The sequence below is a fragment of the Pollicipes pollicipes genome, unplaced genomic scaffold (assembly GCF_011947565.3).
Source record: "Pollicipes pollicipes isolate AB1234 unplaced genomic scaffold, Ppol_2.1 Scaffold_5724;HRSCAF=6776_pilon_pilon_pilon, whole genome shotgun sequence".
Lineage (NCBI taxonomy): Eukaryota > Metazoa > Arthropoda > Thecostraca > Pollicipedomorpha > Pollicipedidae > Pollicipes > Pollicipes pollicipes.
The window spans coordinates 98,159-114,550 of NW_023596746.1; the positions used below are offsets into that span (position 1 = coordinate 98,159).

At 50.1% G+C, this 16,392-nt stretch overlaps 1 protein-coding gene and 1 pseudogene across 1 annotated transcript; one reads left to right on the plus strand and one right to left on the minus strand.

The window, feature by feature from the left end:
* The first annotated feature begins 422 nt into the window (after positions 1-422).
* Positions 423-10,806, plus strand: LOC119102248 (dolichyldiphosphatase 1). Its single transcript, XM_037225612.1, has 6 exons — positions 423-625; positions 5,246-5,346; positions 6,285-6,463; positions 8,746-8,844; positions 9,789-9,917; positions 10,183-10,806. The coding sequence occupies exons 1-6, from the start codon at positions 565-567 to the stop codon at positions 10,313-10,315; spliced, it is 702 nt and encodes a 233-aa protein (XP_037081507.1). The 5' UTR covers positions 423-564; the 3' UTR covers positions 10,316-10,806.
* The window catches only part of LOC119102249 (aromatic-L-amino-acid decarboxylase-like), a 34,324-nt pseudogene continuing 28,462 nt past the window's right edge, over positions 10,531-16,392 (minus strand).

Here is a 16,392-nt window from a genome sequence, read left to right on the forward strand (position 1 = left end):
AGTGTTTCAAGACTGTAAACTATAAATATTCCATTTTAGTGGGGTCCAGAGGGCTACTTGTAGAGGTTTGTAGCTGTTAATACAGTGACAATGGCAACGTGCGACTGACTGCCGCAAAATACGTAATACCTGCCGCATTCTGTCCCGCTTGGGCAGGATAATTAAAACAGGGAGTGACATTGATGATGCAGGAATTTCGTTCTCTCAAAGATAAAAGGTGTTTGTGGTTTCCTGGCAATTCAAAAGCAGATTCCTGTCATTTCTTGGGGTGCTCCCACGCGACCCAGATGGTTGAATATCAGTGCAGTGAATGAGACATTTGGCAGTAGAACAGGAGAAAGGGGTAGCGTCACTGGCTGAGAGTCATGACAAATATCGCGCTGTGGAGCGTCGTGGCGCATGTTTGTGGATATCTTGGGAATCATTGTTATTAGGGCTAGCCTGGGAAAACCGCAGAGAGGGCCAATGCGAGGGTGATTATAAGCAATGTGGAAGGCTGTTCGCTGCGCGCAATGATAAGTCTACGTTCTTTATTCCTGCTGTAACCATTTCAATCGGCCAGTCATGTCGGAGGGTGTCCGGGAGTGGCACGAATTTGCCTTGACTCACGTGGAGTATCCAGTTGGTAAGTGGGAAGAGCAGTTAGGTCTCTGAAATGGGATTAGCTGTAGCCGCCGTCTTGTTGTGCATTCTGAATCTCTGTCCCACATGTAATTACGTGGAGAAGTTGGATGTAATTTTATTTCAGCTAGCAGTTTCCGCAACTGTTCATGAGTTATGCATCAATGAATATATGTCAGGTCACTGAAGGAACTGGCCCATCTGATTTGTGATGGTTATTTTAGCCCCTGTGGTCTGTGCTAGAATCCATAAAAAATCCATCTTATTGTAAGTAGATTATGTGTATTATTAGTTTGTGAGTATAATGCCAATGGTTGAAATACTGATGTTTCTAACAAGATAATGTCAAGAAAAACTATGAACCTTTTCCAACAGAAGTAGTAAAAATTGGACCAAAAAATACCTGGCCTGAACATTGAATTTGACTTATAATGAAGAGGTTCAATCAACCAATGTCATGCAGATAGTATCATGAACAGGGGATGAATTTTTACAGACTGGGCTGGGATTGTGACCACTGTAACGAGTGTGGGGCGGTGGGGGAGGTTAACAAACATCCTTCCCCCTAACAAAAAAGTTATGTTTTTTGCCCCTTATGGCTTTACCTGTACAGTATACTTTTTATGCTTTGTTAATCCAGATAAAATCTGAATATTCAGCTGTAGTGAACCTACCTCTTGGATTCCAGGTTGAACCCTCTAATCCTGATTTGTGCCTTCCAGTCTCAGGAAAAGGGCTACACCCATGTCCTTGGTTCAGTTGTTCAGAGTGCATGCCCCTCAATATGCACATAGAAAGATGAGGCTCCAAGTGCTGCAACCACATGGTATGTGCTGCTGATGGTGGTGGTGCAGCTGTTAAGTGGTGAGATGAAGTAAGGGAGCAGGGTCACCCATGTAGACCATTGCAGCATGCCAAAGTTTTGCCAGATCAGATGGTAGAGAAAGACTTCATAGTTCATACAAGAGCACTGATTTGCCTAAGCTCTGATCCCAGAATTCCATTTATCAAAAAGGCTTAGATTAAATCCAAAAAGTAGGATATCAATCTTTTTTATTGTGAGGCATGCTAAAGGCAAGATCTAAGGGGACTAGCTTCTATTTGGATAATAGTCCTCTTTACTCATGTATGAGGTTTTTGAAGGTATGGGCTTTATCAGGTCAAATATATGAGTGGTGGCCCTTAAATGTCATGCTGAAAAGTAATGATTCAGGCATGTATGGTGTCAGCTTGATAATTGTATCACTGCTTGGGTTGATAGACCCAGTATAGGAAGGGGATGAATAGGCATATATTTGTTTATGAGCAAAGCAAAATATGACGGAAAATGCATGACATTTGCATGCTATAATATCACTATAAGCAAAATATTTCCCTCTTTGCACCCAACAACTGATTGACTATGCATTTTTGTGGCACCCCAAATTTGATGCAATGACAATGTCAACATGCTCTGAACATGTCCTGAACTTTTGCAAATCTATATGGCTCAGTTGGCTAGAGCACTTGCCTTCTGCTTTACTCACCCATGACCAGGTGGGTTTTAGCTGCTTTAGGTGCTCACCATTCACTCCTGACTGGATGTCCTGTGTCCTGTGGTATCAGACACACTAAAAGTAAGATAACTTCAAATGGCTGCACTGTCCATATAGAGCATGGCAGAATGTTTGGGTTTGGCCCCAAAACCCTGCTGTTGACTCAAAACTATAAGATTGAATGGTGAAATCACAGCTCATGCAATAAACACCATGTACTGAACATTGCATGGTGCAAGAGCTGATCTCTGCAATTCATGCAATCAAAGAGTTCAAAGTAAACAGGGACTGTAAGCTTCAAGCAGCACTATTGTGTAAATAATTCCATTCATGGCAGTAAAATACCTTAAATGCATCAGGCAAAACTGTCACATTGTCATGGATCATGCAGACAAAACTTTACCTGATGTCTTCCTTCATGAGACTGGCAGAGGCAAAACTTCTGCACAGAAAACCTTTTACAATTGTAGTCAAAACCACTACATAAGAAAACTTCATCAGACAAAGATTCCATGCAAGATAAGTTATGCATGACATCTTTTGGCCGTTTGCCCACGATGACGTTTTTTGGCCCCTCTCCCTTCTGGTTACATACTGTGTGTGCGGGGTGGAAATATCTCCCTCTCTGATCATGCTCTATTTAGCATATGGTCACGAAAAGGCGGCGTCCGTTTGGTCCCCAATTGAGTAAGAGATGCAAAGGAAATGACTGGTGTAATGCTTGCCGCAAGAGAAATCCAACAATATCTGGCCATAAGGTCCTAACAAATTCTTTCGACTATATCGGCGTGATTTCTAGCCTCACTTGAGGATAACATTACACTGTTCAAAAATGTGATAGCCTTTGTTAGGGCCTTAGTTGTGTTCCATCAGAGCTCGCCTTACTCCTTGTGTTAAACCTAATTAATGTTTGTGTTTGGGCAAAACTTGTGCACGACGTTACCTTTATTGACACCCTTTTTCCGGACTCTAAAAAAGAAGGCTAAAACTCCTGAGTGGTGGATCTTCCACAGGTAAAGCTTTTACATGTCATTACTCCTACAGAACAGGACCAGTTACTGTCGAAACCTGATACATCCCATTTCTTCTGTGGACCAGACTGCTGTGTGGCTAAACTCCTACAGACAAAACTCCCCCATGCCACAATATGAAGTGACAAAGCATCTATGCAATACAACTCTGACCTGAGAACTGTAAAGGATGGTGCTTTTGTATGACATATGTTCATGACCAAAAATTACATGTCACAAAAACGTGTGCATGAAAACTTCACGGCTGCTCGTGACTGTTAACAGGGCTGGAGATTTCCCCTTGGATGGTAGTGGGAATGAGAGGGGTTCAGAATATATAGTGTATGCCACTTAATGTTAAAATTGGCTAATCATGGAGGGTCTGGACTCTGGACCTTCCCACCGCCACGGTACCCGCAGCCATAACTTTGACAAGCGAGATCTCCGTTTTGCGCATAGCAGTGATGTGTTGCAGTTATTTCGAATACAAGTTTCATTGGTGCACATGTCATGCAGGAGTTTTGTGTTTCGAAATAATATGCGTGGAATTTTGTCCACGGCGGTTCTGTCATGGACTGATGTCTCACAAAATATAATGGCATGAACTATTCTGTCCCTTGTAAGTGTTGACCACACGTGTTCTGTTCATAGAAGCATGTCTTTGAAGTTTTAGTCTGGGTCTTTTAACCCGCGCTCGGGTGGGGAGGGGCGTCAAATTGACCCCCTCCCGAAGGTTTTTCTAGAATGGTTTCCAAACGGCGCGGCGTAGCCGCGCCAAATTTTGCAAAGCTGTAGACAGGTTGAATAGCGGATCATTTGGCATAAAAATTTAGATCTACCTTGTAGGGTCGCTGGCCTATAGCAGGCCAAAGTCAGACCATGATTTCAGTGAAGGCAAGTTCAAGGGAATCGTTCAATCGGATCGAACAACGGAGTGTTGAACGAAGCCATGCATCTTTGAGATGCTCTCTTAGGAACACAACAGTTGAATGAGAAAATTGCATTGACCTTAGGTCAGGTATGAAGGTCACACCAAGGTAAAAACCAACCTGTTTTGTTACTCTAGGGCTTGCTGTATGGGATAGTTCCTGGTGTTCATTTCGAGTTTGTTGATAGCAGGAACTGCATCATGCATCTTCCATGGAATTCTTGGAGGTCAGAATAGATCATTGACCTAAAATGACCCAGGTCTGTATTTTGTTTTAGGAACATACTGCCTAGTGTAGTCTTTGTCATTTAGTCAAATGGAAAACTCAAAGCAATCTTGTATGATTTTGCTCGCCTTGACCTTCAGAAGGTTAAAAAAGGTCACTGACCTTGAATGAGAATGTGACCTTTTGCTTAGAAGCGGTTATCTAGGTTCTGTGGTCACTTCGGAGACCGACCTGGAACTTGACCTTTTTTGATCTTTTTTGACCCGAAGGCCATGACCTAGGAGCCTGAAATTGCAACCTGAGTGAGTTCAGGTACAGGTCAACACGTTCTGTAAATTTGGTGTCTCTAGCTTTCTTAGTTCCCGAGATCTCAGGGAGTCAAATTGACTCCCGCCCCACCCGAGCGAAGGATATCTAGGCGGCCACCCGGACGCGTGTTAATCGGATAAATTTATAAAGTCAGGTTGCGTGCTAAGCGCGCTTGTTGGATGAGCCCTGGCCCTACCGTCAGGTCGTGAAATCTCGCGTTAACGGCAAAATTTGTCGCCAAATGGTTAACGTCCGTGATATTCGGCATTGCCCGTCGTCACCTGGGTTTGGCGCGGCGGCGGCGGCCGCCGCCGGCCGTTCGTCCCGTAAGCTCAGTTGACCTTTAGCGTCACCTGACCTTTAGCGCGGCCGCCAGTCGAATCAGAGGGCAAGCGCTCCATTTAACCGAGCTCCGGGCGGGCGGCCCGTGTCAGCCACCGCGCTTAAGGTCAGGTGACTTGACTTGGTGTCGCATCCTGAGACGTGGCGATGCATTTGTTTATCATCACGTCAACACGTTACTATTGGTTTATCACGCATTTATGATTGCGGTGTGTGATCGGTTTGTTCGTATGCCTTCACGTGAGTGTGATGGGAATGCTTAATCTTGTTTCAGGTGACAATGTTGGCAAAGTCCTGTGCCTCTTCAGCCTGCTACCACAGGCACTCATTGTCAGCTTCGTGACCCTTGTCATGTTCAAGAGGGACCTGCACACAGTGAGTCGTGTAGGCCTGGTCCAAGGCTGACAGTATTAACGAGCCATCCCTTTTGTGTGTTGATTCGAGACGGTAGATGCAGGCGTTTGTAATCTTCAACGCAGCCTGGCTGTGTCTTTAGCCCATATGTCGGTGCAGCCCAGATTGTGTTGCTGTTGTCAGATCTGGCGGCAGAACTTGACAAGTGGGACTTACTTTGGGGTCCCAAGAGTACACTGGCAAGGGTGATATAGGATTACTCTATACAATTTCTTACATCAGTAATCATGCTTATGTCTGGATTCCACGTGTACATTGTTTTGACGTGAATCTGCGCTGAGACTTGAGTGCTTGGGATCGATTTTTTGATATTGTATTGCGAATCGGGTCAAAGTTGTGTCAGCGAAGTCCTCGGCGAATTGGCCCAAAAATAAATGTAAGCGACAGGGTGCATCCATAGTCTGTTTGATTGTACACGAAGTATAGCACATTGGTTTATAACTAAATTGCTGTCAGAATAACTGTCCTAGTAATGCCTCACTGAGAGCCATGCAACAGGTTATGTCTTGAACTGATGTTTTTTGCTGTCGACATTATTGCATTTTTGTCCGAAACTTAAGCTTTTTCCTCTTGAGTCGGGATCGGGAATTGTAGTCGACCTCGAGTCGCGCTGAGTTACTCAGTCTGGGAAAGGAATTAACGCCATGTGTTTTGAGCTGCAATCGGAATCGATTGAGATGTATTTATGCATATGAACAATGAATCGGCTCCCCCCGGTTTATGGCAGGTTGGCTCTTAGTATCATGTAGTGTCAATAACGGCAATAAGCCAGGTGGCTCAGCCATTCCTAAGTCACGTAAACTCGTCATATCTCATCTTGTCGCATCTCCAGATACAACCTGGAGCTACATTGTTCTGTTGTAAATCCCCATAACGTGTGTGTTGTTTTTTGCTGGCAGATATTCTTCTTCATAGGTGTGTGTGCGTGCGAGGTGCTGAACATCATTCTGAAGCACACCCTTCAGCAAGCGCGGCCGTCGCTGAAGAGAACAAACTACAGCCTGTACGGCATGCCGTCCTCCCACTCCCAGCTCTCGTGGTTCATCGCCGGATACCTGACTCTGTTCCTGCTCATCCGGTGAGCCGACGTCGTTTCCACGGAGAGGGGGGGGGGAGGGGGGAGGTTCGCCCCGTCACCGACTGCCGATGCCCTTTTGATCTGGGAGAGGGGGGGGGGGCGTAGACTGCACGGGTCATATCGCGCGCCTGCCCGCACCAGGGCCGGGTAAAGAGGCCTAGTTTGAAGCGATTTGGGCGTATGCACGTGCGTGCTCGGATCAGTGATAGAATGCAGGGTCCCTGAAACGACGCGGAAACCTGACCGGCTGGTATGTGCTACAACAAATTTATTTCCTTGACAAATACGCATATTGGCCACTACATTGCAGATCGGTGCAAAAGGGGACTTGCTTTGCAATAGGCGCCTCTGTGTGTGTGTGCAATTAAAGCATGCCAGGCGTGCTTGATAGTCACTTCCACCCATATTGAGCGGGAGTGGCCACCGCATATATTCGTCACAATTGGTTTGTATTCCTGTGGTTTGTTTGGCCGTAAGCGACTATGCGAATAGACAGTCACTCCTGGTGGGCGCCAGATAGTCGGCGGCGGTTACTTTTACATACCATTAAAAAGGCTGAAGGAAGCAGATGATGGATTTATGATTGGACATGAAGCCGTAGTAACTGTACACTATAGTGGCCTTTATCATCAAGCTTGATTTGGGTTTGATTAGTTGCACCCATAAATATCATGTGCATTTGTTTGTTTTACCTAGCGACACGTCAAAGGGCTGCTAAGTGAGCACTGCAGTGGACATACCGAGAAAGCCCTATGAAGAACGAAACCGGAGTTGATCGTTGTTCGCGTCGTGCAAACGACTCTTCTGCCTCATGTTTTTGTTTTACGTTCATGGTAGACTGCTCCCAGTGTCACCTTTTTACACAACCACCTAGTGTTAAGAAAACCGCTGATGTTCTTGTACTGTGTGTATAACCTCTCCCATTCTGTCGTGCTCTATTTCGTTCCGAAGAGTTGGTGATTTCACACGTTTTAGACCCAAAATGCTTGTGAGTAGGTGTTGCTTGTCGTCGGTCGATTTGCAATCATCAAAATGGCACCCCATCCCCAGAACGGTATGACACTTGCACAAATGATAAATGACAGCTGCGAAGAATGCATTTTCTGACCCCGAGGTCTTGCTATTGCATTGTCGTAAACATTTGTTCATGCCGTCCGATTGGTGGGAAATGTTGCTTTGAAGTTCTACCGGAAAGCTTATCAGGCCGGATGGCACGGCATAGGTTATAAGGTACGCTGACGCATCATACTTCTGACCACGAGGTGGGGAACCACGAGGAGGTGGGCCAGACCGGCACGCGTTTATGTTGACGCGTGATATTGTTGTCGCTCCGGCCAACAATCGTGATATACAAAATTGTGTAAATGGTGCCAGCGGTTGGGCTTGGGGAACGCTTTGGTGTCGTTAGCAAACCTCGGTAAAATGGTGTGCGCGTTCAACACGTGCGTAACCCGTGTGCGTTCCATAGAGAGGCAGTTTTTAAATATTCGATGCTGGGATAGTGACCTCGGGTGGTGCGGTCTGATTCATGCGCACAGTGACGTCATAGAAAGTCACGGCAGGGGACCGAGCCGAAGGACGCTTGGCCATCCGACTGGCGATACATTTCTGGTCATTGGCGTTAGTCCAGTTAAGCTATGTTATGCCGACAGTACTCAGGCGCACAGTGACGTCATAGAAAGTCACGGCAGGGGACCGAGCCGAAGGACGCTTGGCCATCCGACTGGCGGTACATTTCTGGTCATTGACGTTAGTCCAGTTAAGCTATGTTATGCCGACAGCACTCAGGCGCGAAGTGCGCAGATGGATTGCATATAGCAGAGGACGGAAAAGAATAGACATGAACGCAGATAGAGGGCTCGGATGTCGCCACCCAGGGTAAAGAAGAATGCATTTTTGCAAAAGTGGTCTGCGCGGCAATCATTGGTTCGACGCTGGAGCAGCCTGGGTTGTGTCTACCAATCAAATGAGCTCCTCGGGTACGGCGGTACGCCCGAGCCACCTGCCTTCTGGGAACGGTTCTGTTATATCAGATGCAAACTTAGCGCCAAGCGGTCCATGCGCCTGCCTTCTGCACGACTTACCGCGGTGTTTCAGAAAACTCCCGTGCCGACTGCAGTGGTGCCGGCCTTAGCCGTGTGTGCGGGCCAGTACGCTGATGGTATCTGTCACTTACTGCTCTGTTACTATCAAGTGACTTGGCACTCACGGCGAGTCGTGTGGTGAACGCGTGACGTTTAGCTATTGCGGCTGCTGATGAGGTCCTTCCATGGATTTTTCAGGCTTCATCACGTTCAAACATCGTCACTACTGATGAACATGTGGAAGCATATGGCAGCCGTGTTGTGCTGCGTTTGCGCTGCATTAGTATCGTTCAGTAGGTGAGTGTGTATTCACAAAATTGACGTGTACACCGCTGCGGTCGTAGTGATGCTTCTGCGGCGATCAACGCACACTTACGGTAAGTGTGCGTTGATAATGAGTCACAAATAATGAGTCAGTCACTTGTGCAAGAGGCCTAGGCTAGGGCTTGGCCTGGGCCTCTCGCATTTAAAAAGAAAATTCAACGGAGCAGCGTGTGGTGTTACGTTGCGATCCATGGATGTTATCAATGCCATTCCTTTCTTGTCAGTATCGACTCAACCGAGGCCCAGTGGTGAAGTGTTTAATTTGAGCGCCTTGAAACTCAGAGGTGCGGGTTTGACACCCCGCGGTGTCCGGCCCTGCCAGAGTGACAGGTAGCCATTGCCATATAGCCTCAGCTGCTGAGTGCGTCATAAAGGCCCAGTGGCGACGAATATGAATTCAAGCCTCACCTCAGTGTCTACATTTAAGTTTTAGTTGTTCTGTTACCAGCGCTAGATTCTTTCTACCAGCACTGATCCGCCCTTATAGAATACGTTCAGTTGATGGTCGTGTATGTCTGACCTGCCTGGCAGACTCGGTACACTCTCTCTACACTCTACTCAATATGCTGTACCGCAGTGTGGGTGTGGGTGTGGGTCTGGGTGTGGGTGTGGGTGTGGGTGTGGGTGCGTGCGTGCGTGCGCGCGTGCGTGCGTGCGTGCGTGCGTGCGTGCGTGCGTGTGTGCGTGCGTGTGCGGGCGTGCGGGTGTGTGTGTGTGGAGCTCTGCTCCTGGTGACGCCGTCAGTTGTACTCTTTTGTGTGTAGCAAGGTGTACTTGCCGCACCACTCCCGGCGACAGGTGGTAGAATGCCGTTGTCAATTGTACACCTCTGTGTGCGACTTGGTGTAATTGGCTTACCACTCCCGGTGACAGGTGGTAGGAGGCTGCCATCAATTGTACTTCTCCGTGTGCGACAGGGTGTACCTGGAGTACCATTCCTGGTGGCAGGTGGTCTGCGGAGCAGGCGTTGGCGTCGCCTTTGGTGTGCTCTGGTTCGTCTTCGTGCACTGGGTGTGCACACCGTTCTTCCCTCAAATAGTGCAATGGTGAGTGGGATGATAACTCTGTCATCGGTCAAGCACGTGTTGAAGGCCAGTGCTAACGAGCCAACCCTAACTTATCTTGAAGAGATGGTGCGCGGAGTGGAACGTTTTGTAAAGACCAGGGGCAAAACCTGTCTTACGTACAACGTCCGACGGTATGGTGAGCAGGTTGCATGACGTAACAGACTCGGCGCGATGTGTGGGGTAGGCGAGCGGCGGGCGAGGCCTGCAGCGCGTGCCTGGCTGATGCCGTCCCGCGGTCCGGCAGGCGGATCTGTGAGCTGCTGTTGATCTGCGATACCTCGCTCATCCCGTGCATCATGTGGTTCGAGTACGCCAACATCCGACAGGAGGCGCGCGCGCGCCAGCGCCGCCTGCACTTGTCCGCCAAGAGCCAATGACGTCCGACCGGCGGCGCCAAGAAGCGACCGCCATGACCCCCCCTCCCCCCCCTTTCCCCTGGCGCGCTCCTTCCCCGTTCCCCCGGGCTCGACACCGAGCCCCGGAACCTGACGGAGCCGGGCCGGGCCGGACCTGATCTGGTCCGTCCGTGCCCGCCTTGGCGCGACCCCGCCTCTCACCGCCGGTCAGGGGCGAGGCCGGGTGACACTTCAGGTCAGCAGGCCTGCCGGGTGGACGGCGGGTTTAGTGTCGGGGCATCTGCGATGGTAGTGGCGGCGATGCCGGGCCGAAGACGGCGAGAGGCCGGCACCAGGCGGGAATACTCTTGTTAGTCAGCTGACGCCGCCGGGCCGGCCGATGCGCGCTAGGTGGGCCCTTACACTTGGATACGTTACCCCCGTTGTGTCTTCGCCCTATTGATGCCCCTCCCCATTCCCACGTTTTTGACCGGCGGCCATCCACCCCTAATAAGCTCTCTATGCACTTCTATCGGAATATGTGGGTGTGCGTCCGGGTGTTTGTTTCCATGGGTACTCGCGTGGCCCACGGGTCTGCGCAGGCCGCTGGACCGTGCTGGACGGTGGGCGTGCTGTCACGGGTATTTCTATTTCGCCTCCGATGGGCGCCCAGCCTGAGACGCTGGCTGCAGGACGTGGTTGGAGCACGCGGGGCTGGCCCGCTGGCCCGGTCTTCCTGACGCAGGGACTCGTGTCCCGCCCAACTGTTGTGGCGGTTGCCATGGAAACGTGTTTACGCTATTCTGGTGGCCTGCCTCGTCAATAATTGTGTGATAGGTGTTTCTTCCTGATGGTAACAAGCGCACATTATTACGGTAATAAAGTGGGTTTTCACTGCTCATTGTTTATACCTATAACAGTTCTGCTGGACCGATGCCCTGGTACATGAAGTGCATCGATAATCACTTTTCCTGAGTTACTTGTCGCAAGTAACTCGTAACGCACGTGCTCCATTATACAGGAGCCCCGCAAAGCAAAAGGATCTTCGCGTAGTGAAAAGATATGGATCATCCGAACTGTGGTGTTTTTCATTCGAGTGTCTGGCTAAAACGCAGTGAGTTGGCGTTTATCGAGCGGCGCAGCCTGGCGGTGTGCACCATTGCTCGCTCTCCACGTCTTCAACGCTTGGCCACATTCCGCCAGCTGTCAACGCATTCAGTCTCGCAGACACTTGTGCTCCTGAATCGCCAGCCCTGCACGTCCGGTTGGCACTGGTGTGCTGCGATACGTCAGAGGACTAAAGAGAAGCAACGCGAAGATCCACCAAAAACCGCCGAACCGCTACGCACGCCTAGCAGTCAAGCGCGGATATCACAGTTGCACCAAGTGCAAATGTGAGCTGCATGTCTTTTACAGAACGGCCGCACGCCATCATGTGAACTAACGCCCATACGCCTAGGAAAGCAACATGAACAAACTCAATGCGCCGCTGGTGCTGTGGTCTGCGGTTGGCCTTTACATTGTGCTAACACGGACACAAACACATGGGAGCCGAAGCAAAATTCTGCTGCTGGTCAGTCCTTTGCCGTTACGGGCGCGTTGCGCGGCATGCGCAGCATGGTGGGCGCAAAATGACCACAGAAGTCGGCGCGCCCTAAAACTCCAAATCAACAACAGCAGCATGGATTGGGACGCCATTGAACACGTTCTCTGAAGATAAACCCTGGCTTGCTGGATCGTTGGATTGCTGTTCACCGTAACATTTTGAACTGGACACGTCCCAAGAATGCAGCTTGATTCAACAAAAATATACCCGTCTAGTAGAAGTCCAGTTGTATATTTACACTGACGGGTCGCTCTGTGGTGGTCATATCTTTTAACTGTGCGAAGTTATGCGCCCGAAGACTAATATGACCTGCCGTGCTGTGGTTGCATGCTTTATAAAGCTGAGAATCCTGAACCTTTCACCTCGAAGCTCGGTGCTCAAAAAGCTTAGAGTCGTCATAAGCGTATTGTCGCTAGTGTTTGCCACGTGTTTCACGTCAGCGACACGACGGAAGCTGCTGCTGGTTTCGTGCTGTGCTGGTATGCTGGTCTGCCGGCGTGGGCGCCATTGCCGCCTTTGATCTCCTGGCTTTCACGCGATGAGCGTGCATCTTAAGGGCATCGGCCGCATTCCAGTCATTACGCTAATTGGAAAATTGTGGGATGGGTTGGTTTAGTCGAGCACCACATGTATTGAACCACATCGTCACGACGAAACGCGCAGCCGTAAATCGGTGACACTGCTCACGCTTGCCTCCATGCCGTTGCGACAAGTGCTTCTGACTAATTGCATGATATAATTATTACACGTTATCCCGATGGATTTCACACAGTAACAAGGAACATACAGTCTCGCAGCGAGGCGACTTCAAGGACTAAGCGCACTAACATTGGTCCCTTTCTCCCGCACAACATTAGCATGCCCTGTGCCCGACTCGGAGTACACAAGCTTCCGCAACGTCACCATCGGCGTACTCATTCCGTTCATTACACGAACGCAGGAACGACCTGCCTCTGAAAACCCTTCAGTGAACAACAACAAAACAAAAGCAGGACAGGGACAAACTGACGCCGATGACTTTCCACTGAACTAGAAAGCATTTGTGTGCGTTTCTGGCATATCTTATCATTATGAACACATGGGCACATTATTGGTTACAGTGTGCAAGAATGCCAAAGTACAAAGAGTCCAATGTGCGAGACCAAAACGTCCTGATCCAGGTTGATGACTCATTACCTCTTCACATGCGCTCTTCCTTTCGTAGGACTACTAGGAGCACGTCTATGAATGGAACGGACCAAACACCTTCAGGCGCCAGACGCATCACTGGAGAGCCACGTAACCAGCCGAGCTCACGAGCCACAGCTGCAGACCCACAGTCCGCTGCTATTCCAGTGCATGAAACGTCATTGCAGACCAAAGTTCCGTCTACAGACATGCAGCAAATCGCAAACGCTTAACTGCAACGACATTTGCGCCGAGAGAGACTTCGGAATGTGCGGAGCTATTGGAAAATGAGCAATGCTGAGTACAAGGCTCGCGACCGAAGTTGCACCACTTCCTTCCGCTGCCACTGAATGTTCCAAGTTCGACGAACAAAAGTTCTGGTCAGTTGATAACACAACACGAACGACGCCATGCAGCACGTGGGCTCATCACATTCAGCAACAATACAACAGACGTTGCCAGCCGTCAATAGGTCTGCATAAAACAACACCACATTAAACACTATAAAGGCCCGGCTCCCACTAAATGGCTTGCACCCCAAACAACATCATCACAAGTCAACACGACAGCTAAACGAATCTAGTGCTTACGCCTGCACGACGAAGCATGGATGGTCCCTGGTGTGGGGTTCACCATTTGGTGATTGTTCCCTGGTTCAGGTTCACCGTTCGGTGATTGGTCCCTGCTTTGCAGCTCACCGTTTGTGATTGTTCCCTGGGTTGGATTCACCGTTTGGTGATTGGTCCCTCCTTTGGGGTTCACCGTTTAGTGATGGGTCCCTGACTTGCAGCTCACCGTTTGGTGATTGGTCCCTGCTTTGGGGTTCACCGTTTGGTGATTGGTCCCTGGTTTGGGTTCACCGTTTGGTGATTGGTCCTTGCGTTAGGTTCACCGTTTGGTGATGGGTCCCTGACTTGGGACACACAGTGTTGTGATTGGTGCCTGGTTCTGGGTTCACCGTGTTGTGATTGGCCACTGGATTACATTCACAGTGGGTTGCCTGGCCTCTGTCTTATGTTCACCATGCGGTAATTGTCCCCAGACTGGGGTCCCTCAACTGACTGGCCACTGGTTTAGGGTTCACTGTTTGGAAATTGAGTCTGATCTGCGGTTCATTACGCGGTGATTGGTGCTTGATTTAGCGTGTATCGTGCTATGATTTGTTGTTGCTCTGGGTTCACATTGCGGAAACTGATACTTGTCCGGACTCAATGTTCGGCGATTGATTTCTGGTTTCCAGTTTATCGTTAAACTCTTACTCTCTAGTATGGAGTTCACTGTGCTGTATTGGTCGCTGAAATGGAGTTCACTGTACCGCATTGTTTTCTGGCGCGGTGTTTACCGTTGGAGATTGATTGGGCGCCGGTTTAGGGCTTACCGGCTGCGATTGGGTCCTGGTTTTAGGTTTGCCATTTAGCGACTCATTTCTTCCTTGGAGAAACTAGAAAACTAGACACCAATTACCGTTCAGTAATTGGTGTCTAGTTCAGAGCACATCCTTTGGTGATTGGTGCTCAGTTTGGGGTTCGCTGCATGGCTACGGGTCCTCAGTTTGGGGTTCGCTACATGGCTACTGGTCCTCAGTTTGGGGTTCGCTACATGGCTACTGGTCCTCAGTTTGGTCCTCGCCGTGCGGCCCTCGGCCAAGCATGCCGTATTGGGTATAACAATTTCCAGGGGTGGAACCTCGTACAATTATTGTGGCCCCGGCCCCAATAATTTAGACAGTTTCTGGGTTTGATTTCCCATTTGGTGATTGGTGTCTAGTTTGGAGGTTCGCCGTTCGGTGATTGGACTATAATTTGAGGTTCACTGCAGTGATCCGTCGTTGGTTCGGTCTCCACCGTGTGGTCTCCGTAATAAATGGCCACCCAAACGTCCAAGGGCCTCACTTCGTGCACTCTGGAGCACCCCCGAACCCTCCAACAATAGTTCACTTGAAGATAAGGTCTATGTCCATACACGGAAAGCACAATTCCAAAAAATCCAACTTGCTGTTGGAGCCCACACCGTCTTTTTCGAAGCCACGCCTCGGCAAGCGTCTGCTTGTTGGTACCCTTGGCTCCGAAGGCTGCATGCCGGAGGAGCTGCAGCCTCGCGCCTGCCCAACCAGACGTCAATACAGCAAGTGGCTTGGGCTGCTGAAGTTTGGTCTCTGTTACTCCAATGATCCCCATTAAGCCCCATTAAGCCCCATTAAAGCCTTCGCAGGACAGCCCACAAGCGCGAACTTAAGCTGATAGCAAGTTCCCGCCACGTGCACTTCAGCGAGGGTCGATCCAAACGGGACTCCGCCAGAGGGTAAGTAACCATTGGTCAGCTCTGTTTGCGTACACTTAACGAGCTTAGCTGTACCAGTGGTATTATCGCCAACAGGGACCGTTCTCTTCTGGACGTTGCTTATCAGATATTATCCCCCGCTCTAAACATGCAAGGTGTTTCCTTGCTGGCTGGTAACCCTTCGCTGATACTCCACCACGGAGTGGTAAGACACATGGACCACACCCAACGAAGTGGCACAACCACCGCACTTCCTAGATGCGGCTGTCTATTACGCCAGGGTCCTTCAACCCCGCCCCCTCCTGTTCCCCGCGATCCCAGCCCACCCATCAAGCAAACGGACCGGCCGAGCAGCGGCGCCTGGGGACCCGTGTTCGCCTGCAGGCCTCAGTGCAACCGGCCTGGCGCGGCTCCTTTGCGGAGGGCCCCACCTCTGACCACCACCGACCCTCGTCAGCGGGGCCGCCGTGGGACCGTGTGCCGTTGGCAATGGCCGCGCATCGTATGCGAACGGCCCCGCCCGGCCGCCGCAAAACAGGTGACGCCACAACAACGTCCGGCTCTTCAATAGATCGCCGCTGAAGTAACGCTGTGCTTTCCGCGAAATTAGCCCGGCTCGGCCCAGCATGGGAGTGGCAAGTGGCGGCCGTGGACCACCGCTTATTACATATATATTTACAACACGGCAGCATTTTACATAACACGGCCTCATTTTCAATGAGGCCGTGTTATCGTGTTGCCCCGGTACGCTGCACTGGGGCCATGCATACCCAATGCATACAAATCCAGGGCTTCGTCGCCGGATCGTGTCGACACAAAGGTGGGGCCGGAACGAGGAGCTGCACTTTGGAAGCGGTATGTCCCCAACCTTAACGATCGACTATTCCTTAGTGCGCATATGATAAATGACGGCCGTGTTATCGCCAGCAGCGACAAATCCGATCCTAATCGACGTTGTCGGGACGGTCGAATATTGCCGTCGGCTAAACGGGGTCAAGAACCACAGCCAACGCCCACCGATGGCGACTGGGTCAATGCAGGGCTTGCAGACAACGGGCGATGGCGG

Bases quoted from the DNA above. Each gene is read 5' to 3' on its own strand.
- LOC119102248 (XM_037225612.1), top strand. From the start codon at position 565: ATGTCGGAGGGTGTCCGGGAGTGGCACGAATTTGCCTTGACTCACGTG. The intron at 626-5,245 runs GTAAGTGGGAAG...ATCTTGTTTCAG, and splicing joins TCACGTGGAGTATCCAGTTG to GTGACAATGTTGGCAAAGTC. The intron at 9,918-10,182 runs GTGAGTGGGATG...GCGGTCCGGCAG, and splicing joins TTCCCTCAAATAGTGCAATG to GCGGATCTGTGAGCTGCTGT.